Source organism: Drosophila albomicans, chromosome 3 (assembly GCF_009650485.2).
Source record: "Drosophila albomicans strain 15112-1751.03 chromosome 3, ASM965048v2, whole genome shotgun sequence".
Taxonomy (NCBI): Eukaryota; Metazoa; Arthropoda; class Insecta; order Diptera; family Drosophilidae; genus Drosophila; species Drosophila albomicans.
In genome coordinates this window covers 23,702,077-23,724,108 of record NC_047629.2, presented here as the reverse complement: position 1 = coordinate 23,724,108, position 22,032 = coordinate 23,702,077, and the positions used below count along the sequence as shown (strand labels likewise).

The 22,032-nt window shown below is 36.2% G+C and overlaps 3 protein-coding genes and 1 long non-coding RNA gene across 7 annotated transcripts; 2 read left to right on the top strand and 2 right to left on the bottom strand.

Moving 5' to 3' along the window:
* The first annotated feature begins 130 nt into the window (after positions 1-130).
* On the top strand, positions 131-17,727 carry LOC117570837 (arylalkylamine N-acetyltransferase 1). Of its 3 annotated transcripts, none has more exons than XM_034252714.2 (4): positions 131-479; positions 14,824-14,997; positions 16,550-16,702; positions 16,923-17,727. In XM_034252714.2, exons 2-4 carry the CDS (start codon positions 14,878-14,880, stop codon positions 17,355-17,357), a joined length of 708 nt encoding a protein of 235 aa, XP_034108605.1. In that variant the 5' UTR covers positions 131-479; positions 14,824-14,877; the 3' UTR covers positions 17,358-17,727. The 3 variants fall into 3 exon arrangements, with proteins under 3 accessions (XP_034108605.1, XP_034108604.1, XP_034108603.1); XM_034252713.2 differs by lacking the exon at positions 131-479 and adding an exon at positions 7,472-7,528; XM_034252712.2 differs by lacking the exon at positions 131-479 and adding an exon at positions 12,975-13,589.
* Positions 6,355-6,885, bottom strand: LOC127565558 (uncharacterized). 2 transcript variants are annotated; one of them, XR_007954886.1, is made up of 2 exons: positions 6,585-6,885; positions 6,355-6,527 (listed from the first exon to the last, which is right to left on the bottom strand). It is a non-coding gene; the product is annotated as an uncharacterized LOC127565558 (long non-coding RNA). The 2 variants fall into 2 exon arrangements; XR_007954885.1 differs by having other exon boundaries at positions 6,355-6,522.
* Positions 17,728-18,087: 360 nt separating the features above from the next.
* On the bottom strand, positions 18,088-19,142 carry LOC117570840 (dnaJ-like protein 60). The gene is made up of 4 exons (XM_034252720.2): positions 18,940-19,142; positions 18,753-18,873; positions 18,376-18,686; positions 18,088-18,321 (listed from the first exon to the last, which is right to left on the bottom strand). Exons 1-4 carry the CDS (start codon positions 18,990-18,992, stop codon positions 18,153-18,155), a joined length of 654 nt encoding a protein of 217 aa, XP_034108611.1. The 5' UTR covers positions 18,993-19,142; the 3' UTR covers positions 18,088-18,152.
* Positions 19,143-19,226: 84 nt separating this feature from the next.
* On the top strand, positions 19,227-21,301 carry LOC117570831 (RNA polymerase II-associated protein 3). Its single transcript, XM_034252703.2, has 6 exons — positions 19,227-19,469; positions 19,541-19,833; positions 19,888-20,096; positions 20,156-20,703; positions 20,759-21,041; positions 21,100-21,301. Exons 1-6 carry the CDS (start codon positions 19,311-19,313, stop codon positions 21,189-21,191), a joined length of 1,584 nt encoding a protein of 527 aa, XP_034108594.1. The 5' UTR covers positions 19,227-19,310; the 3' UTR covers positions 21,192-21,301.
* Positions 21,302-22,032: the final 731 nt, after the last annotated feature.

Sequence of the window (22,032 nt, the reverse complement as noted above, 5' to 3'; positions counted from 1 at the left end):
CGACAATTTTACTCTCTGGCGATTCTGAGCCGGAGCGCTTTCCGTGGCCCCAAACTGATGTATCCATCACACACACAACATTTTGGGGTTGTCCGTGCTGGTGTCCGTATCGTGTTGAGTGTAGAGTGTTGCGTGTTGAGTGTATTTTTTAAATGCCCAAATAACGGGCAAAATTGAGTGGAAAAGCGTCATTTTCACCAATGCGAGGGGTTGAATTGGTTTGTTTACAACAATTCGGTTTCAGTATCAAATGCGTTGCCCTCGTGGTTAAGACATATGTACGTGCTAACGGTCAACCGCTAAAATAAGTAGAAGCATTCGAAACTAGGCGGACTATTCAAAGAATAGCCAAAACATACGGCACGCCAGTCGAGGAAAAAAAAATTGTGGAAATAAATACGAGAAACTAGTCCAACCAACTGCAGGAAGGAAGCATTTCAGTGGCGGGGGACGCACATTAATAACCATTTATTAGCCAAGTAAGTTGCCTGCCTCTTTGCCCCTTTTCCTTTGACCATTTGTTTTTAATTTATGTATTTAGTTTGTAAGGGGGAAAGTTCTGATTTCGTTTTGTGGCGCTTTGACAGTCTGTTCGATTTGCCGCCAAGTTCTATAAAAACACAAGTCGTATAAAAACAAAACTATATACAGATACAGAAACACAGATATATGTGTGTGCTTACTATATATTTGTGGCGAGTCTTGTGTGTTTCAACTTGATTAAATGTAGCTAAAATATAAATACACACGACACACAATGGCAGCAAAAATAAAAGCACATTTTGGCAAGCGACCAAATCAAAATATAAAAAATTGTCTGACCCTATACACGCAAAATATTTATTTTAATAATACTTAAAAATTAAATACAACCAAAGAGGCGGAAGTACGAAATTTCCAAATTTTATAATTTATATGTGGAAAATAACCTTGAATTTCATTTATTCGATTTAACTACTTCAAAATGTCAATATATCAGCTATCTGTCTTTACTGTACTTGATAATTCTCTTGATAAAGAATTATTACGCGATGTTTGCTCGTGTCACAGTTTCTATGAGGTGCATTATGAAAAAATAAACTGTTATCAGCAGCCAAGCAATAGAAGCAGTCTGATAATCTGCCATATATTTCAACAGTCTTTAAGCAGAATTAAATCTCGGTGATAACAAACAATTGATAAACCATTTCGGGAGAATTTAATTTCAATTTGACGTGACTATTGACCAAATCAATGAATAGATGTGGCAGGACGCAGCGGAGTCCATAAAATGCGAGATTACAAAATGTTGCAACAAAACCGACAAATGTTCAAGCCACACAAAGAAAAATCCACACGTACGCGGTAAAAGCAATGAAAATCACAGTCTGAAAAAACTTACAAAGCACACACACACATCCCTCGACCTTCCTCGACCACTTTTCGCCCCTCTAGGATCACATACACACAACTCAAACACGCATGGCATTCATTTCAATTGATTTGAAAAGCCAGAGCAAGCACATAAAGAAGAAATTCCAGATGCCAAGCCAAGTCCAAGTTCAGTTAGCCAGTCATGACTGGAGTTAACGTTACGTTACGTATACGCCCCCCATTACCCATCGCAATTTCTTTCACTCTCGCCTTTGACTGTGTTTGTATTTCTTTTTTTTTTTTTGCTGTTTGTACTTATTGCTGTATCGATTTGATTGGATTTGATGTTACGAGTTTGTTGTGTTTTACACGCTTCAATAAAGTTTGGCCGCAGCTTAATACGAATCCTGTTTGGCCATTGCCTTACATTCCTTTTCTTCCCCTTCTTCTTGGCTGCCCTTTGCCGCACAGCAAGTTAATTGAATTCAAACAAATGACTGCCCGAGAGGCCAACCGATGTGAGGGGTGCGTGTGTGTATCAAATAAATTGCAGTCATCACAATTGGTAGCTTAACTTGGCTGCCTCTAAAAGCCACTAAACCATAATTAGCTTCCCAGTTCAGTTGTTGTAGCTGCCGCAGTACTTCATTTTGTGCAATAAAATAAATAAATAATTGCATTTGCGGCATTAACATTTGCACTAAAAACAAAAAGTTCACATCATAAAAATTGTTATAGACTAGATGAAATCGAATAACATTTAATTTGAGTACTTTTAAATTAAAGCCAGAATTTATTTTCAACCTAGTCCCGACATTTTTGGATTTTCTTTAGAAAAAGTTGCATATAATTATCGTTTGCAATTTTACTAAAGTATAACAACTGGAGGAGTTAAAATAACAAATTGGAATGTTCAAAGCAGAAACCGACAATAATGAATAATGAGTATTTCTGTTGTTTTAAGTAAAATAAGAAAATGACACACTTAAAATGGATTTAGAACAAAATGAATTCCAATAAAATCATTTGATATATGGATTTATTAATTGTTAACCACAATTATTATTTCTAAACTTTACAAATAAAATTAAATTAATTATAATTTTTATCACTCATAAAATATTGTATTGAATTTAAAGTATAAAAAGGTAAAATAAATTATAGCATCTCTCTTAAATTAACTTTCAAACCTTTTATTAAAATTATTTCTTATTATTATTATTGTTGTATATAATAGTAATGTTTGGAAAGCTGAGAATAACTTAGTTGGTGTGAAATTTTACCTTAATTATCTTTAATATATCATTTAAATGCAGCTCAACTAAAAATGTTCACGGTCTGTGCATTTTATTTGACTGAAAACTTGTTAAAAACTTTTCGTACTAATTGGTCGAAAAATAAGCAAAATACATTTTAAAGTTTTCCACTTAAAGCTGCTAAAGTTTAATTTGCAAATGACAAACATTGCCGTTAAATTTAAAATACAAAAATGTTTTTCCTGCGAATGATTTCATTGAAAGTCGGTAAAATATTCTGCGGGCGATGGAAAAATCATTTTTCATGCAATTAAATAAATGAGTGTGCGTATATATACTATAGATTGGGATTGTTTGTAAGGCCTCTCGCCATGAATGCCCAACGGGGATTTATTGCCGGTATTTTGTTTGTTTTGCGAAATGAGCAATGGCTTAGGCCTGTTTTCGAGAACAATTAATGAGGACTCTGTTTGGTAATCCAATTGCTAAGCGCATTTGGCTGAAACCAATTAAGTTAAAATGTTTACCAATTCAGTGGCACTTCAATGTGTTCTCTCCCTCTTTTCAATGAATGCGGAGCTCGAGCGAGCTCTTATGCTCCTTGTGCCTGCTGTCACGAGATGGAAACATAACAATGACAATAAAAACACATCAGAATCAATCTGTCAACAAAAGAGAGCTCTTGGCTCCCCTCACTCTTCAAGTGCTGTCAACAGACTCGAGACTTTGTGTCCTGGGCGGGCAAGAGAGGGGGGTACGTTGAAGAGGCTGACTCATTGAATTTTCAAGCATTTAAATGCAAAAATATACTTTGCATATTGCGGGGCGTTGACTGAAGTCGAGATGAGTTGAGTCGACTCGAGTCGAGTCTCTATGGATGCCATTATCATTAGCACACCGTCATCAGCAGCATCTGCAGCAACAGCATGGGCAACATCATCATCATCATCATCATTATAATCAACAGTGGCTGCCTCATCTGCGTCAAAGGAAACAGCATGCCGGATCTCATTTTATTACAAGAGGAAAGGCAAACAGCAAAATGGCGCCAACACAACGGTGGCAACACACAAGTTACTGAAAGAGCTGCGAGTTGTGTTCCCATGCCCAGAGGCAGCTTGTTGCTACTGCAATTCAGCCAAGCGGCAAACAGAAGCATCCTCATCATCACCAACAACAACAACAACAACATCATTATTATCTTTCGCTTGGCAGCTGCCTCGAAGCTGGCTTCCTGCCAACAATTTAGCTGCTGTCTGTTTGCTTTCACTGTGGGGGGTGTGTGCGGCATACGCGGCGTATGCGTATTGTTCTCTCGTTTGTTAGCTGCAACAGCAGCAACCATCGTGCGAGGCTTAAGGCAGCCCCCTCTAGGGGCACTGAGGTCTGCTGCCTGGGGAACTCTCGTGCCAATATGCTGCCAGATTAGCTGTAGTCTGTATAAAATAACAACAACAAGGAGTTGAACAAGGACTAGAATAACTGCACACACACAAATAAAAAGGGGAAAAAAGAGGTGCAACAACAACAATGACAACGTCAACTGAGATTTCAGCAATAACAACGTCTGACTGGCATATGTAAAGAATTATCTTGCATTTTGCAGCATTTCATTTTAATTGAGCTTTAAGCTCTTCACTTTCCACTTTCCCATTTCCGCTTTCCTCTTCACCACTTCACCACTTCACCACTTACCGCAGCATGCAGTTTGGCTGCAGCTGCTGCTGCTGCTGCTGTATCTTTTCATTTGCATTTTAAGCTGACAGTTCTCTTTTTGCTCCTCGTCATACTTTGTCCACCCACTAAATGCAAATGCGGCAATGAATATATCAGCCGAGAAAGAGAGAGAGAGAGGGAGAGAGAGTTGCCAGCATGTTCGCAATTTATGCATTACGGGTAATAATATTAATAAAGTTTGTAAATTGGGTTGCTTCAATTTAAGCTCCAATCACACTAACTTAATCAACGTTAAACGCCTAAGTGGGCATACATGTATCATATATATATAAGATATTCTCGAGGGCCCAACGCTGGATTACTTGCTGATGTGTTACACATTTAATAGGCAAATTACAGCGAAGCATCTGATAGTTGGCACTTAAGTTGCAAGGGTAAATTAATGGCAAAACACTTCTACAATTGCATAACAGAAAGTTTAATTAATGTTATCGCAATTAGTATGTAAATTTCATAATTGATCGAATACATTTAAATCGGAATTTATATTTAAAATAACCAAAATTAATCAAAAGTATGGCACATCGTTGCTTCTGACAATCTGGTGCATTTTGTACTCTTGATATCCATAACATATTTAGAATAATACCGCACTATTTTGCTCCTATTTAAAATAAAAGATATCTCACAGTCGAGCACACTCGAATGAAGCTTTTTAACTTATTTTACACAGTTCCATAGATAAAATGTGCAGCACTAATCAGTGGCGATATCTATTTATTAATAAGTTGGTTTAAAGAAATATTTAATAGTAAAATGGGAAAAATAAAAGTATCCAAATTATAAACTGAGTTATCATTAAAAGCTGACTTAAATCATCAAGCATTATTACATTCAAAAACGATAAGCTCTTAGATTACGTGAAATTCATTCACAACATATCAAACTTAGAATGACAATAATATAATATTTGCCAAGCCTTAAACGTATTACGACTTTGTGTTTATTTTGAGGCGAAGCATTTACAATTTGGTTAGACGCCAAAAAGTCTTGTCACGAAAGTTAAATTCTTGAGCACTTTCATAGCCAAATGTTTGCAATGTTTTATGAATGAAAGACTACAGATGGGTCAAATGTTTTCTAAAAATAAGCGGCGCAGAAATAACTGCTGAGAGCAATTTGGAAAGTTTTTTGGGTAAACACACTGCAGGAAAAACTTAGGAAATGGAAAGTGTGTGGTATAAAAATATGTGGAATTAAGACAGGCACTAAGCTCAATTCAAAGAGAATATTTGAAAGATAACATCATCGAGGAAAGGCATAACCTAAATATGTTAAAACGTGATGTTTACTCTAAATGTACAATTTAAATTGTAGCGTAATTTAAAACAAGCATAGATTCGAAAATGAATTTACATAAGATTAAGCATTGAACAGGAGTGATTCATATTTAACATATTTAAATGTGGTCTGTGTTTATTATATATGTATATTGATAAAAAAAGATTGTTTTTCAGAATGTTGTAAGCACAAATCTTGTCTACATCTTATATCTTAGCTTAAGTTCTTAACATTCATAACAATTCTGATTAAAGAATTTTAAGAAAGTCTTGAAATGTAGAATCATACCAAATATTTAATTCAATGGCAAACGTCCTGGTCTTTGTTTTTATAATTTGTATAGTACTTTAATCAACAAAAGATTTTGTTGACGGTTGGCAAGTTCAGTAAAAAGAATGAATATGAAGAAGAATATTAAAATAGTGAAATTTCTAGTAATGCTATCTACATATGTTTTTATATCATTATCAAGGACTAGTAACAGCGTCCGAAATGATTCCAACAGATCCGCAGATGATCCATTAATTTAATCCCGCTTTATTGCGCATATCCCACACCAACTAAAATAATAGCAATAATAAGAATAACAACAACAAAATGATACAATCGCATGCATTGAGAGATGACACACATAGTGGGCACTCTCACCAAATTGTTTTGTTTATGCAGATGTGTTTTGCTTTACATAGTACTGCACTATATTGTCTATAATATATACAATATGATATTACAGAAGGCAAAATACATGCTGGGGGTGCAATTTAATAAACAAACTGCTAATGAATTTTTATTGGCTTCGATGTCAGTTGTAGTCGGCTGTGTTATAGTTGAGCTCTAATACTGGATTTGCGTATTTCACTTGATCCAATGATCTGCTAATGGTCGGATAATGGGCCTGCTCTTAGTTATAGTAATAGTAATAGTAATCGCAATTGTAATGGTAATGGTAATGTTTACCTCCAGCTATTTTAGTAGTTTTATTTGTGGAAAAACGTGCATTGTTCTTTTGTACTTGCGGCGATGTGAGATAAAAGCATTTTAATGTCTTTAGAATGTAACATTAATTTGTCGAGATTTCGAGCACAAAATAAACTGCGAATACAAATCAGAAAACGAGCAACGAAAAAGACAACTAAATCAATGCTTAGAGACTTTGTTGCCAAGCGGGCATTCTTACACAGCGAGAAAAAACGCATCCTTTGGAAAAAATACTAATGCCAAGAACAAGAAATAATAAATAAATGTATTTATGAATACATGTTTGACAATGATAATGAAGCTCTAATACTGAACTAAACAATAAATTAAAAATAAGCAGTATTTTATTTTTTCTATTTTGTAAATTTTGTAATTCAAGATACTCATAATACGAGTACCACTAGAATAAAGCTTCTGAAAAAATATTTGTATATTTGTGAATTATTGATTCTTGACATAAATGTTGTTTTCCTGAGTAAGATTATCTGCTCGAAATTGGTGCTCTGACATTTGATAATTTTGTATATTTTCTAAATGTAATTCAAGGTATTCATAATAAAAATATAATTAAATTAAAGCCTCTCACAGCCTGTCAATAAAATCAAATTAGTATATAATTTGGGTGTTATTGATTTGATGTTAATTTAAAATGTCAACTTAGTAATCCTTCTTAATATTGTCTAGTCAAAACTGATGTGCTGAAGTTGGCCATAAAAAATCTCTCAATTTGGTAATTAAATTTAAATCGTTCTTTAAAGAATTCTATCAGAAATCAATACTCAAAACTTAATTAGTTTTAATTCATTCTTCAAAGAATTCTATTGGAAATCGATTCTCAAAACTTTATTAATTTGAAGATTTCCCGAAACTATAATTTCGAAATGAAAGTGCATTTTATATGGCGCGATTTGATATTTAAATGGGTATGTAACATACTGTGCATTTGGGGTCGGTGTTAATTGTGGCCAAGAATAACACCCACAAGCTGAGTCGGCGGGCAAAGTGTGATAAGTTGGACAGCGTTCAGCGACGGACGACGGACTTGATTGAAAACTCGGAGGTAAACTAGGCAAGCCGGCGTGTGTTGCACACAGACCGACGACATTGGCTTTCAATTTCAAGTCACGTTCAGCAGCATTTAATGTTGACTTAAAGCCGACACACGACGACAACGACGGCGACGTCGACCACGACAAACTCCAGCTACCAGCTAGTAGCGAGCAGCGACCAGCGAGCAGCGAGCAGCTCCCAGGTCGAGACCAGAGACCAGCTCCAGCCGAGCGTGGGCCATTTGTCCAGTTTCCCTCCCCACAGAGTTCTCTTTGTTTATGTGTGTGTGTGTGTGTGTGTGTGTGTGTGTGTGTGTGTGTGTGTGTGTGTGTGTGTGGGGTCAAATCAATTCCGCTTTGTCAAGCACACGCTCACACAGCGACCGGACACACTCGTGTGCCCAGCACCTGTCGGAAAAGTCACTGACTCTCCCTATATATATAGATATCTACAGCTATATAGCTATATCGCATACATACTATACACACCTGTCAAGCTCGGGTCGCTAGCAAATCGTTGGCTTTAAAACCTTATAATGATTTATTGCATATTTGTGATGCAAATGTTTAATTTATATTTCTTTATGTATATATAAAAATTTATACTGATTTGCAAGTCTGACAACAATAACTAATTGTTAGTCTGTTTTGCGACGCGTTCGTTACGATTTTCGTCTTAGCAATATGAAAATCAAAATCTACGACTCGAAAATAGCATCGACAAGTTTTGCCTAATTATTGACAGTTAAAAGCGCTACAGTTAACACTCAGTTGACAGCCCTGTTAACGGAATTTAACATTTTGGGATGCAACATTAATTATGAAACTGAAAAGAGCAGTTAACTGTTAAAACTGTTTAAAAATATTGCATGCACCAGAGCATATCATTTAATTAATTGCTCATAAAGATTCAGTTAATAACTTGACTTTACTTTAAAGACTCTTTTAATTGCTTGACATTACTTTAACATAGTTCCTTAACATGCTACATTAACAGTTTATGTATGTAATTTAATTAATTGTTTCTGATGATTCAGTTATAACTTCATTCAGTTATGAATATCGTCAAAACGTCAAAAAACTCAGTTAAAAACTTAACATTACTTTTACATATGTAGTTTTTCTACTATGTAATCGGTTTAATATACAACAATATTTAATAAGGAAACTGTTCAGAACAATTGACAGTTTATATTACAAAGTATTGCAAATATGGAAGCTTATAATTTAATTAATTAATTAATTAACTTTAAAGACTTGGTTAATAAGTAACATATATTTAATTCTGTACTTCAACTGATCGATCACTGTTGGTGACATAACAGCGATTTAAATTTCCATTTATTGCCTCGTTATAAATATATAGTTCTCTGTCTCTCAATAATTCCAAGCTATAAATCAAAGCAGCTCAAATAAATAGTCATTGCAACCCGATGTAATTACAGCAAAAAATTGAAATATTAATATTTCACCAGGTGATCGTGTCATAATGCAAACGAAATATCACTAGGCGATATTTAACAATGGATTTGCATACTATTCATAAGAATGCAAATGTTGCTGGGCTGGTTTATATTATTTATTAATTATATATAGTTAAACATTCATCATCTACCAGGCAGGCAGCAGCCACAGCAGCGACAGCGGCTCTATAACATTTAATAATAGATTAAATTGAAAAGCCAAACTCGACCTTCAATCGTTTAAGCCTTTTGCACATTCGAGCTATTAAAATTGTGCAATTATTGTAAAAGACTTTGACAGCAGACCTTTCGAATCGAGAATATGAATATATGCCAATGAATATTCCGAAAGTTGTAGATGCACAAGTTATTGTTTTTGTTTATTTTCCAAGTCATTTCGATTTTGGCTCATCTGTTGAGGGACTTTTGCTCGTGTAAATCTCTTGAATCATTTAGCTGCAATTTCAATTTACATGCGATACTTAAGCAAATGCTCACTTTGTGCACTTAAACGGCGTTAATGTCTTTATAATTATCGATATGTAAACACAATTGCAGCCGCAACGCGATGACGGATCATTAAAAGTCATTAAACGTAGCACTATACTATCAGTCATGCAAAAAAAAAACAATAAGAAAATAAAAGCAAAGCAGCAAAAATCATATTAATAATAAAATGTGAAACAGAAACAAGAGGAAGATTGAATACTCTTTAAAGTAAAAACGAAGTAATGGCATAATGTTAAAAAGTTAACATAATGTAAAATGTTAGCCTTTCGATTAAGTTAGAATCGCAGAGTTAAATTATGAGTAAAGTTAAAAACAAATAAATTACATTTGCTCTTCATACATCTCATTGAGTATTCTTTAACACCTGTTTATAGAACTTAAGCGAAAAAAGGGCGTAGATATCAATCAGACGACGTGTTTCGCGTTAATTAATGAACACTTGAGATTAACTAAACTGCAAATTGCGATTCGTTGGTGCGCCACACGCAGAACGAAACATACATATGTAAATTGTCAATTAGTCTGTTTATAATGACAGACCGCATTAAATTGCCTTTCAACACATGGGGCAGTTGAGTTTTTGGCTAACCGACAACAGCAGCAAAAAGCAAAGCAAACATTTTTATTGCCGCCTCGTTGAAGTTGGAGCTATAAATCTGAATAGACAGACCATGCCTCATTAGTCGCATGACTGTGCAAAAAAAAAAATACAAAAAACTACAATGAACAATTGGAAATTTGAAATGAAAATGGATATGAAAATTTTGCATGACAATGTAAAATTATTTATGGCCATCAAAATGAAATGGAAAACCAAATGAGAATTGCATTCACAAGGTTTGCTAATTAAGGCGAATACGATTAGAAATTGTGCGCATCAAATTGATCACAAGCTATCGACGTAACGTATCAAATTCATCAGTAGAAATAAACTTTACGAGAACACTGCGCGTATACGCAATACGCAACACATGTTAAGCATACGCCATGATGACCGCAGTCATGCATTATTTTGGGTGCACAAAAATTAATTTATTTATGTATATTTTCGATGATTGACAGCGCTAGCATGACATGCGCAAAACAAAATAAAATGCAAACAAAACAAAATCATCGGCAATGCGATTGTCTTAATTAGGCAGACACAGAAGCACAATCGTGTGATGAATGTTAAGGTAAATCGTTTAACACCTGCATTTGACCACAACAAAGTATTGTGTTTGATCAAACACGACAAAGAAGACGAAGGCTTGGCTTCGACTTTGACTCTGACTCTGACTTGTTGGTCATATGGAATTCCACAGAATCGATTGTCAATCTGTGGGATAAATTCAGAGCTTGACTAAAACCAAAAAGAAAAACAACAAAAAAGAATAACAAACTGGTTCAGCGCAGTTAACCGCAAATTTGCCCAGACTTGGCAATGAATTTCTGTGTATTTTCCCTATAATATGCTTGCTAACATTTCCATATGAATATTGTAAAACTTTCCACTTATTTTTTTATCACGTGCCCAACACAATAACAATAACTAACAAAGAATGTTGAATTATTGTGATTATTATTATTATTGAAATACGTCGCGCGTTTACGGTCAAACAAATCCATAAACAAAAAAATAAATAAATTCTTGTCAACAGCCGAATCTGAAATAACTTAATAATCACAATTTATAAATATTTTAAACCTATTGAAAAGTTGAACAGTCAGCAAAGCAGTCGGTTTGTCTGCCTGGCAAATTGACGAGAGCGCACGCCCGCCAAAGTAAACAAAACAAAAAAAATCTGAAAACGAAAACAAAGATAGCGAAAAACGAAAACAAAAAAAAAACGAGAGAAAAAGCAACAAATTTTTAAAGAGATACATCGAAGTGTAGTGCGGGCGTTGTCAATGCAAACAAAACTCAGGCAACGCTGCTGACCTCCCCGCCTTCGTCTCCGCGCCCGCCTCCGCCGACGCCTTTGACGACGCCTTCGCCTCCCACCTTCACATCTCGAGAATTGCTCCGAGTGCTGAGTCTGAATTGTGCCGCGGGCATTGTCGTTTATTCCATTTCCATTTTCAGTGTCATTGATATTGCTATTGCTATTGATATTGATATTCCTATTGATATTGATATTAATGCAATGTGCTCTCCTTCTTTCCATTTGTTTAGCAAATAAACTGAGAGGCATTATCATCATCAGAACTATCCAGATTCGTCTCCCGGCAAATACTAAACACAACTGACAACTACTTGGTCTAAGGTGACAATTCGCTGTCTATTTGCATAAATGCAATGGAACAGCACGTAGCAAGAGGCAGCTCTAACAGGCGTGCCATGGTCACATTTATCAGATTTATAGCGTTTTTTTCCTTTAAATTATTTGCATTTCAGTTGCAATTTGTTATACATTCCACAATTCCGGATATGTAGTGCAGCCAACTTCAATTGAGTAGGGCGCCAGTTGTCAGTTGACAGTTGCCAGATCGCGAAATTAAGGACCACATTTCAGTGGCAACTCCAGGATCTCTCGAGCAGCCAACCTCAATTCACTGAAGCAGCGCATAAGTCTCCAATGCAAGCTTCACTTTAGCCAAGACACGATAATTAAACCTTGCTTAAAGTATATATATTATAAGATTATAGATATAGTACTTCAATTGAATGTTCTTTCACTGCGGAAGTTGCTGGAAAGTCAAACACACTCTACTCACTGCCAACTCCACGCAGCCGGAAAGCAGCGGCTTTACCTGGCCGGCAAGAACCATTCACAAACTTGTCACGACCCACAAGCTCAGCTGCGGTCTCTCTCTTTCTCTCTCTCTCTCTCTCTCTCTCTCTCTCTCTTCTTTCTATCAGCTGCTGATGAGCCTCTGTTCACTGAGAGAGCTTTCTTTTTGTATTCATGCACACACACATACTTTACGTCGCCAACTGTTTGCCTAATCCACTCGTGTGGAACCAAAATCAAATGCAAATCTTACTTTTGCTGTCTCTGTTTCCACCTTCGTCTTCAGCACATACACACTCACACACAACACACACACACACTTCCAGATCGACCCATGCTCAATCAAACGAAGCATTGACTGCGCTGCTGACGTCGCTGCCGACGGCTGCTGCTGCGATGTCCATAGAGCTTTAGCTTTTGTTGTGTCCGGCAATTCGTACGCTCGTGCCGCATGCTCAGTTACGATCGGCAGCAAGGCAATAACGGAACCAGATCCAGCCAACACAGTGGAGATTGCAATTTCGCCTCTCTCGCTCTCACTCGTCGTCCGACCGTGTCTGTGTGTGTGTGTCGCTGTGTCGGTTCGGGTTCAGGTTCAGCACAGTAAAGCAAAGCAAAGCACACACTGCGTATACGTTACTCTATATAAAGTGCAAACAGCTGCGATGTTTGGCATTCATTGTTTGCACAAGGGAAGCTAAAGCTCGTTGCGGCCCAAAACTCAACTCCCACCAGGACTTTCAATTAACATAATATTTGCCTTTGGCACGTGTGTACATGTGTGCGTGTGTGTGTGAACCCTGCTAAATTGCATAATAAATTAGCATTATTTATAACTGTCCAGAGTTGTGTTAAGTGTTTTACCCATTGAACCCTGCCTTGTGCGCTAAAGGAAACATACAAAATAAATCAAATAACGTTAATAAACAAAACGAGCCACAATCATAAATATAAATCTGCTGAAAAATAAACAAACGTCGCAAAAACAAAAAATAACAAAAAACAAAAAAAGTTTATGAGAAATAACAAAAATACCAAAGAGAAGCGCGCGCCAAAAAGCGAAACGTAAATTTGTGTTTAACTTTTTGTTTCGCTCGATCTTTGTATTATTATTTATACGTTCGGGATTTTCCTCTCCCGGCGCTCTAACATAAATTTATAACAAACAGAATTAAAATGGAGGTGCAAAATATGCGGGAGCAGCCGCTGCTGCAAAGCAACCGCCGTATCCTTGATTCCAGATGTGCGGTAAGTCTAACAGAACTGTAGAATCGGATGTAGCAGCCAATAGTTGAGCGACCCCGACCTCGACCCCCCCCCCCCCCACGCGAGCCGCAACCTCAACCCCGTAATCAAACATAAACAATGTCCATTTGCGTGGGCATCATTTCCACCACTGGCAAAGTCGTGCAATTGCAAATTGTTCCTCTATAAATATAAATATAGAGTGTGCCAATAATAGATACGATACGATGGCAGCGAGAGAATTACGATAACCTAAACATTCAACGTATGCACATAAATCGAACTAAGGGGGAGGCGTGGCCTTTAAATACGCACTCGCACTCAAAGTGCAATTAAATTTGATTTTTCGCAAAATATGCGAATCGATTGAAACATCAGCACGGCGATCTTGCGATTCCAACGCTACACTAGTCAACAAAAAAAAGGAAAATGCTTTTTGAATATTGTTTAGCATTAACAAAATAAAGAAAACTTTCTGCTTAATATTCTAAAAGTACAATTTACAATAAAACTTAAATGTTCACAGTATTTAACGACTCAATGATCAATTAAGACATCTAAACAAGAAAACAAACAAAAAAAAAAAACAATTTAGTTTAAAATTTATTTATGTTAATACCATGTGACGCTAACGGCATTAAGCAGCTACTGTTGGCGACTTTGCAGTCCCGTTTTAGGATTTTTATAATGAATTGCAGATTTCCTCAGTTAACGAAACGTGTTTATGGTAAAATGCCAAAAGAGTTCCTGTTTTTTGATTTTCATAAAAACTTTGATGTGTGTTTACCAGTTCTAAGGGGTCTGTTCAATTTCGAACAAAAAATTCCATACAGTGTTTAGGCACTCTTAACATTATATATGTATAGACGTATGCAAATTTGTTAAACCATAATTTATGATGCCTGTCCAAAAGGTACATGAAAAGCAAATTTATACACGTCTACACGAGGCTGTCGCTGCGGCCGATGTGGAAAATGGAAAATGGCAAAAGTGTTGGGGAAATGCAAGTGAAAAGCGCTGCGACGTTCACATGTGCTTCAAATTAAAATGTTTGCCTTTCATCTAAGAGCAATAAATAACCATAACATACAGACATACATACATACATGTACGACTGCCAATAGATATAAAATATATATAAATATATACATACATATCATATATACATGGGCTTGTCTGTGCTTTGCCACAATATTGTTTTTTAACGATTTGTTTTGTCTACTCGTATTTTTCGCAGCTAAACGAACTATATCCGATCGCTCGTTTGACACACAAATTGGAGGTGCTCAACATGTCGTCGACAACGTCCTCTTCAACTACTGTGGATAGGAATCAGCCCTATACCATTGAACTGATCAAGCCCGAGGATCATGAGGCTGTACTCAGCATGCTCAAGACATTCTTCTTTAAGGTAAGTTTCTATTGACTTGTCAATATTCAAATTAGATCAGATTAATTGCCATTTCGAACTGTCTTTTGGTAGTGTAACTAACTTTTCACCCATAACAAAACAAACGATAAACAATCGATTGGAGCTCATCAAGTAAACCTAATGCATATTAATTAGGAATCACGTGCCGTCAAATTGGCGAAACATCAGCTTCATTAAATTCACCTAAAGTCGATTTTGCATTTTAAGTGGCATAAATTAATACCTTCTGTATTTTATGAATATCAACTGGGTATTTCATGCTATTTGGGTATTGCCCTTAATTACAGAAAGTTCCACAATTTGCTTGCATACAATAATATTTATATATGCTTAATGTTTAATTTTACGACTTCAATTACATATCCTGAAAATTTCAAATTACAAAATTTACTTACTTTTCCGGAACATTTTCATGACAATTGCACAATAAAAATTAGAAATGAATAATGGCAAAAACAAGACTATAAAAATTTAATTTATATATCACGATTGATTGCCATTAATTTAAATGTTATAACTAGAATTAGTAAGTGCAGTGAGGCCAAGAAAACATAACGGTTATTTAGATTTGTATTGATTTTTGCGTGTTTATATATCTGCACAACCAGAAATGAAAACAAATGTCATAAAAGGAATTAATAGCTTTTGTGAGGGTCAAGGTAAAAAAAGAATGAAATTCTCGTTTTGAGATACAGGGTATTTCCCAGTCGCTCACCTTCAACAAGAGTAATTTAACACGTTATGCTTAGCTTTATTTTGGAGCTTTTGTTTACATGCTGTGAGTATAGTCATAGTAAAGTGAGTGGTATCCTTGTCCAACGCATCGTTGACTCATTCGGGAAGTCCCTCTTGATTTAGTTCTTTTCCCACAATCTTTGCACTTTGGAGACACAACAAACCAGTTTAATTCGGTTCGTCTCAGGTCATGTGAATGACTCGATTCGAGTCGAATGAGGCTGACTTTGAAGATCATCGACTGATTAACTAGTTCTCTCTCGCAAACGTGTGAATTTGAAGTGTCGCAGCAATCAAGCATATCTTGTAATATGCACTCACTTCCACTCCAGTTAACTTTACAATTATTATTACTATTATTTTTCAAGTTTATGTCAACCACACCCCGATCAAATTATCATTACATACTATATATGTATATAAGCTCCGGTTCCGTTCTATTTTGTTTGCAGTGTGATAAATTCAATTATGAATAATGTTGTTGATGAGAACGATAATAATATTGTATTGCATGCGTGTATAAATCATTTAAATATGAATGATTCAAGAGATCTGTAATCGTGTCACGTAATTACATACAGCAATTTGTTTAGATTTTCTCAATCCCATATGTCATTTTGCATAATACTGGCAGCAGCATATCTTTAATTGTGTATCGCGAAATACTCGTGTCATAATTAATTTATAACCTGTTCAACTGGCGCGTGGATAGGAAAATTACTGTCACTATTTGCATTTAGTTATTGTATTTGAGCCTGTTTTTAATGACACATGTGTTTGTATTGTATCATTTCAGGATGAACCTCTCAACACATTTCTCAATCTCGGAGAGTGCAGCGACCTTGAAAAGTATTCAATGAAGTCGCTTTCGGATAATTGCTCATACAAAGCGGTTAATAAGAGCGGCGATATCATTGGCGTTTTCATCAATGGTCTTCTAAAGCGACCGGTAAGTAAAGAGCTTTTAGGCTCATGCATTTTAAGCAACAGGATTAATAAAATATAAAGGCAATTTTAAAAGAAGTTTAAGCTTAAATGTAGAATATTCAAATAAGAATCTTCGTTGTTCAAGACTTTGTTTTTTGATTGTTTTTTTAATAATTCTAAAAATACTTTCATAATTTCTTCGTTTAACATTTTATTAACAAAAGTTCTTTACTGTATTTCAGGCTGCAACTGATGCACCACCTGAGAAGGCTGCCGACGGCTGCTCGCATCCCAAATTCAAAAAGATTCTGGGACTCATGGATCACGTGGAGGAGAAGTTCAACATCTTTGACATCTATCCCAACGAGGAACAAATACTTGATGGCAAAATTCTCTCCGTAGACACCAACTATCGCGGCATGGGCATTGCGGGCAAGCTCACGGAACGCGCCTACGAATTTATGCTTGCCAATCAAATATCCGTTTACCATGTCATGTGCACCAGCCACTATTCCGCCGTTGTCATGGAGAAATTGGGCTTCCATGAGGTCTTCAACATGCAGTTCGCCGACTACAAAAAGGATGGCGAGGTTGTCTTTAAGCCAGCAGCACCTCATGTGGGCGTTCGTGTGTTGGTTAAGGAGCTCGGCAAGGAGGTGCCAAAATCGTTATTGTAATTTTATTAACAATTAGCAGTAGTAGTAGTTGTAGTAGTTATGCATTATATATGATATATATACTATATATGCAATTTATATGTGTATGAAATATGTGATTTTTTAGTTGGTAGTTCGGTGGCGGGTTCCCAAACAACATTTCCGATTAACAAATCGTGTGAATCGTGCGTTCATTTTTCATTCGTTATGTACTTTCAATTAAACAATGTAGCAACAAATACAATAACAACAAAAAAGAAGAAAAACAAGTACAACCTATACATTTAAATATTAATGTAATTAAATTCACTCTTCGAAACGTTATTTTAAGTGTTTTAAAAATGCGCTCAAAGATTGCTAAATAAAATAAAAATAAAACAAGTTCTTAAAATTAATGCAGCTCCCAAGTTGTTGTCAATACAAATCCAAATCTATTCATAGAATAAGTATTGATAATCTTACATAACTTTGCATTCAAATTGAGTTCAATGGACTGGGGAACAAATTTCCAATAACAACTGAAGTGAATTCCCTTGGGATATTTTAAACTTGAGCGATAATCGATATGCATAAAATGACACTTCTAGCAGTTTAGATATCGATCAGTTCGATATATTAGGTTGGCGGGGAACTACTCGAAATTATTCAAGAATTTCCCCTGACTCAATTCGATAACTAATAAATATTCAGGAGGATTTCTCTGAAATCCACATAAAATAAAAATGATGGCAAATAGAATTACTCCAATAAATTTTGTAAAAATAATTGTCTATTTAAGTTTACATATATACAAAATTTGTCATAATAATTTAAATTTTACTTGGCCGCCGCTCTGCCCAAGGGATCATTAGCCAGACGCACAACCATCCTTCGAATTTGCTCTTCGTTGCCATACTTTTGTGCATCGGCCACGACAGCTGCATGATGTGAATTGGCTTCTGCTGAGACCTCGTCCCGTATTTGCTTATGAGTTTGAAACGAAAGCCTTTGCAAATCAGTTAGTAAGTTATCAAATAAAAAAGTCCAATTTATGACTTACTTGACTGAGCTAAATCCAAAGATGGCGCCTGCGATGCCCAAGGAGATTAGGAATAAGGCAACCTTCCAGTTGGACACGCGATTAAAGCCTTTAATGCCATAGTATGGGCCAGGATTGGGATTATAATTGGGTTTGACTTCCCATGGATGAATTGTTTCTCGAGCGCTTCTTCCCCCCGGATTCCATAGCAAACTATCATCGTATTCCCTGCGGGATGAGGGTTTCACTAACGTCTGATATGCCTCGGTGATTTTAACAAATCTAGCAGCGCTATCTGGCTGTTCAGCAGCGTGTTTAACATCAGGATGATACTACAACAGAATGAGTCTTAATTAGTCCAAAATGTCTAAACTAAATATAAATTGCACTTGTTGCACCTGTTTGGAGAGTCGAAGAAACGCATTGCGTATGTCCCGTTTGCTGCAATCATGACTTAGATTGAGTACATCGTAGTGTGTTTCGGCCTTTTTGGCATTCAACTTTGTCGTCTGTGCAAAACTGCGCATAAAATACAATAATAGAACGTTGTTTTTATATAACAAAAACACAACAATCGCTACCTACTTACGTCTGCTGGTCGCTTCCATGGCGAGCGAATAGCTCGGTATACGCAGCATGTTAAGGCTCGACCCTGCTTTATCCCCCGGTACAATGGTGAACAGTGATAGATAAACAAATAATAAACACAAATAATTTCACTCCATTTGTTTTCAATTCCGAAAAAGATACATTAGTGTTAGCAACCGGTTGACTGCGATTCCCAACACTAGCTACATTTTCGAGTAATACTATCGATAAAGTGCTATCGGTATATTAGAGCAGCAAATATAGTAAATTTTTATCAACATTTGCTGACGGTCACACTGTCGCTGTCATGACAACCGAAATAGCGCTCTTTACTACAAAAAATAACAATATTAATTTAGTAAATTAAAATGAGTGGCGAAAAGAACGCTATAGAATTGCAATTGCAGGTGCGTCGCAATGCGACCGAGTATCAAAATTCGGTGAAAGAGCTTTACTCATGGGAGAAGGACATCAAAAACCGCGAAGAAGCAATGAAAAATGCGCCTGCTCCAACCGTCGATAAAAAAGTGAGTAGCGCACATGCCTCAAAATCAAGTCAAGTGGAATTTGCATAATTCGTCCTATACGTTTTTTTTAGACGCTGCCAGTGCGCAGCCATGTGACAAGTGAGCCAACAAAGAAGACCACTTCCCAGCCGACGCAGTCACCGAGCTCAACAGCGAGCACGCCCACAGAGAAGCAGGACTTGCCGCAGGATGCATTGGCGCAACAGCACAAAAAGGCTAACGACATCAAGGATCGGGGCAATAACTATGTAAAGCAAGCGGACTACGAAAGGGCCATCGAAGCATACTCTGAGGCTGTAGAGGTTTATCCATACGATGCCATTTACTTTATTAACCGGGCACTGTGTCACTTAAAGTTGGAGCGGTAAGCAATGAGTCTTATTAATCGAACTAAAAACTAATTTTTTTCTCATCATAGTTATGGCAACTGTGTGGATGATTGCGAATCGGCCATTGCATTGGACAAGACCTGTGTCAAGGCCTATTATCGTCGCATGCAAGCAAACGAATCGCTCGGCAATAATATGGAAGCTCTTAAAGACTGCACCACTGTGCTTACGCTGGACCCCAAAAATATCGAGGCAAAACGTAGCCTGGAACGCATCAATGATCGCTTGCGCAAAAATGGTAATGCTATTGAAAATATTGTAATAATCTATTGAGTTTCTAATTGTCATTTATTGCAGCTACTAAAAATGGCCCCAACTTCAGTGCCCCAAATGATAATTTAATTGACATTTTACCCTTTGATAAGCCAGCTTATAAACGCTCTAAGCAATCAATGCGGCGGGTGCCAGTTGTGGATATTGTAACGCCTCGAGCCAACCAACAACAACCACAGCAATTGCGCATCACAGATGATGAGATTGATAAGATCTTCAACAGCAATTGTGGACCGTTTACAGAAGTAAAAAAAGATCCTGCACAGAAGACGACAGCTAAGCCAGAAAAAATAGTTGAAATAGAACAGAAACCACAGCACACCTCAACTATTCAGTCAAAAGTCATTGAAAAGAGTACAACAACTTCAGAAAAAGTAGTCAAAACTGTTTCCCAAGAACCTACTAAATCAATGGTTGTTGATATGCAAACTGGCGAAAAAACTAATTTGAAAGCAGTCAAGGAAGAAGTAAATGCGAACAACACTGAAAAGACTATTAACAAAGCTGAGACTGCAAAGATGAAAAGTAAACCCGAACCACAAACTAAGCAATCCTCATCCACAGCAATGGAGGTAACCAATTTTTTCATTTAACTTTACATTAAATTAATATTATACTACTTTACAGCGCATACCAGCTGCTCCAGCTGGCACAGCTCAGTTCTATGTGACATGGAAAGAATTATCTGCTGTGCAGAAATATCATTACTTAAAGTCCATTGAGATACCAAATTTGTGCAAAATACTTGGAGCTAGTTTCGATTCGGATACATTTTCAGATCTGATGGAAACACTACACGAGTTCTATGTGCCCAACAAGGAGCCAACAACAGCAGCAGTGTTATGGGAGATTTCTAAAAACGACGAGTTTACCATATTGGCAATGCTCATGTCCAAGGAAGAGAAGAAACGTATGTTTTTAATGCTATGCGCCTAATAAGTATTATTATTCCGTATATTTATTTCTAGTGGTTACATCGATAATGGCTGCCATAAAGGAGTTCCCCAAAAGCAATGCAGAATTATTGGTGAAGTTGGCCAAAGTCTATAGCGTAGCCTAAAAATTGTTTCAAACAAAATACGTATTGAATCTGTTTCAGATTGTTAGCTCAAACATTAAATTGTGTTAAAAATGTTAAATGCAAATAGATGTGAAAATATATTTACAAAATTTAAAATGTAGTTGTTATTACATAATAAAAACAGATGTGCCAGAAAAACAAAACAAAACTGCAATAGAAATGTAACACATAAAAACACAGCTAAAACCGTATTGAACATTACATTGTGTATTAACAAATGTAAGCCATAATGCAAAACCATTTGTAATAACAACGCCAGCAGCAAATGATGATTATCAAGTTTTTGCCAGAAGTAACTGAATACCATGGCATGGGATAAAAGAACGAGAACACGAAACGTCGCCCGAGCAACGAACAAGCGAGCAATGAATATTAAATAGCAAATTGAGTAATATGAATTAGTGTAATTTACATAAATCAACGTATTATTAATTCAATCAGAGAAAGCTTCTACCTAAAATGTAAGTATATCTGATCTGTCCATATGCGTAGATAAATTTGTTTGTACAATGTGCATATATTTCTTGTAAACAAAACGGCTCCATTAAGTGATTTAAAGTTTAAGCTGTGTGCTGATGATGGGTTAACTGTAGGGCATATCATTACAACACCAGCTAAACAAGTGTGAAACCTAAAGATTCGTGTCTCGACTTTGAAATACCCGACATTTGTAGTAATTATGAATTATACTCAAGCAAATCATTGAGATATATTCAATCTAAAAAGTTTTGAAATGTTCTTGTGCTTAAAGTTGAAACTATAACATGTAAATTAAACTAACAATTTAGAATGCCTAACTTGGTGACTCTACTACATAAAA

What these genes read in the sequence shown, in the direction of transcription:
- LOC117570837 (XM_034252712.2), top strand. Translation starts at nt 13,518, where the DNA reads ATGGAGGTGCAAAATATGCGGGAGCAGCCGCTGCTGCAAAGCAACCGC. An exon ending in TCCTTGATTCCAGATGTGCG is followed by an intron (nt 13,590 to 14,823) that starts GTAAGTCTAACA and finishes TATTTTTCGCAG; the next exon opens with CTAAACGAACTATATCCGAT. An exon ending in TCAAGACATTCTTCTTTAAG is followed by an intron (nt 14,998 to 16,549) that starts GTAAGTTTCTAT and finishes GTATCATTTCAG; the next exon opens with GATGAACCTCTCAACACATT.
- LOC117570840 (XM_034252720.2), bottom strand. Translation starts at nt 18,992, where the DNA reads ATGCTGCGTATACCGAGCTATTCGCTCGCCATGGAAGCGACCAGCAGA. An exon ending in TTCTTCGACTCTCCAAACAG is followed by an intron (nt 18,687 to 18,752) that starts GTGCAACAAGTG and finishes ATTCTGTTGTAG; the next exon opens with TATCATCCTGATGTTAAACA. An exon ending in TTTGGATTTAGCTCAGTCAA is followed by an intron (nt 18,322 to 18,375) that starts GTAAGTCATAAA and finishes TGATTTGCAAAG; the next exon opens with GCTTTCGTTTCAAACTCATA.
- LOC117570831 (XM_034252703.2), top strand. Translation starts at nt 19,311, where the DNA reads ATGAGTGGCGAAAAGAACGCTATAGAATTGCAATTGCAGGTGCGTCGC. An exon ending in TGATCGCTTGCGCAAAAATG is followed by an intron (nt 20,097 to 20,155) that starts GTAATGCTATTG and finishes CATTTATTGCAG; the next exon opens with CTACTAAAAATGGCCCCAAC. An exon ending in CCTCATCCACAGCAATGGAG is followed by an intron (nt 20,704 to 20,758) that starts GTAACCAATTTT and finishes ACTACTTTACAG; the next exon opens with CGCATACCAGCTGCTCCAGC.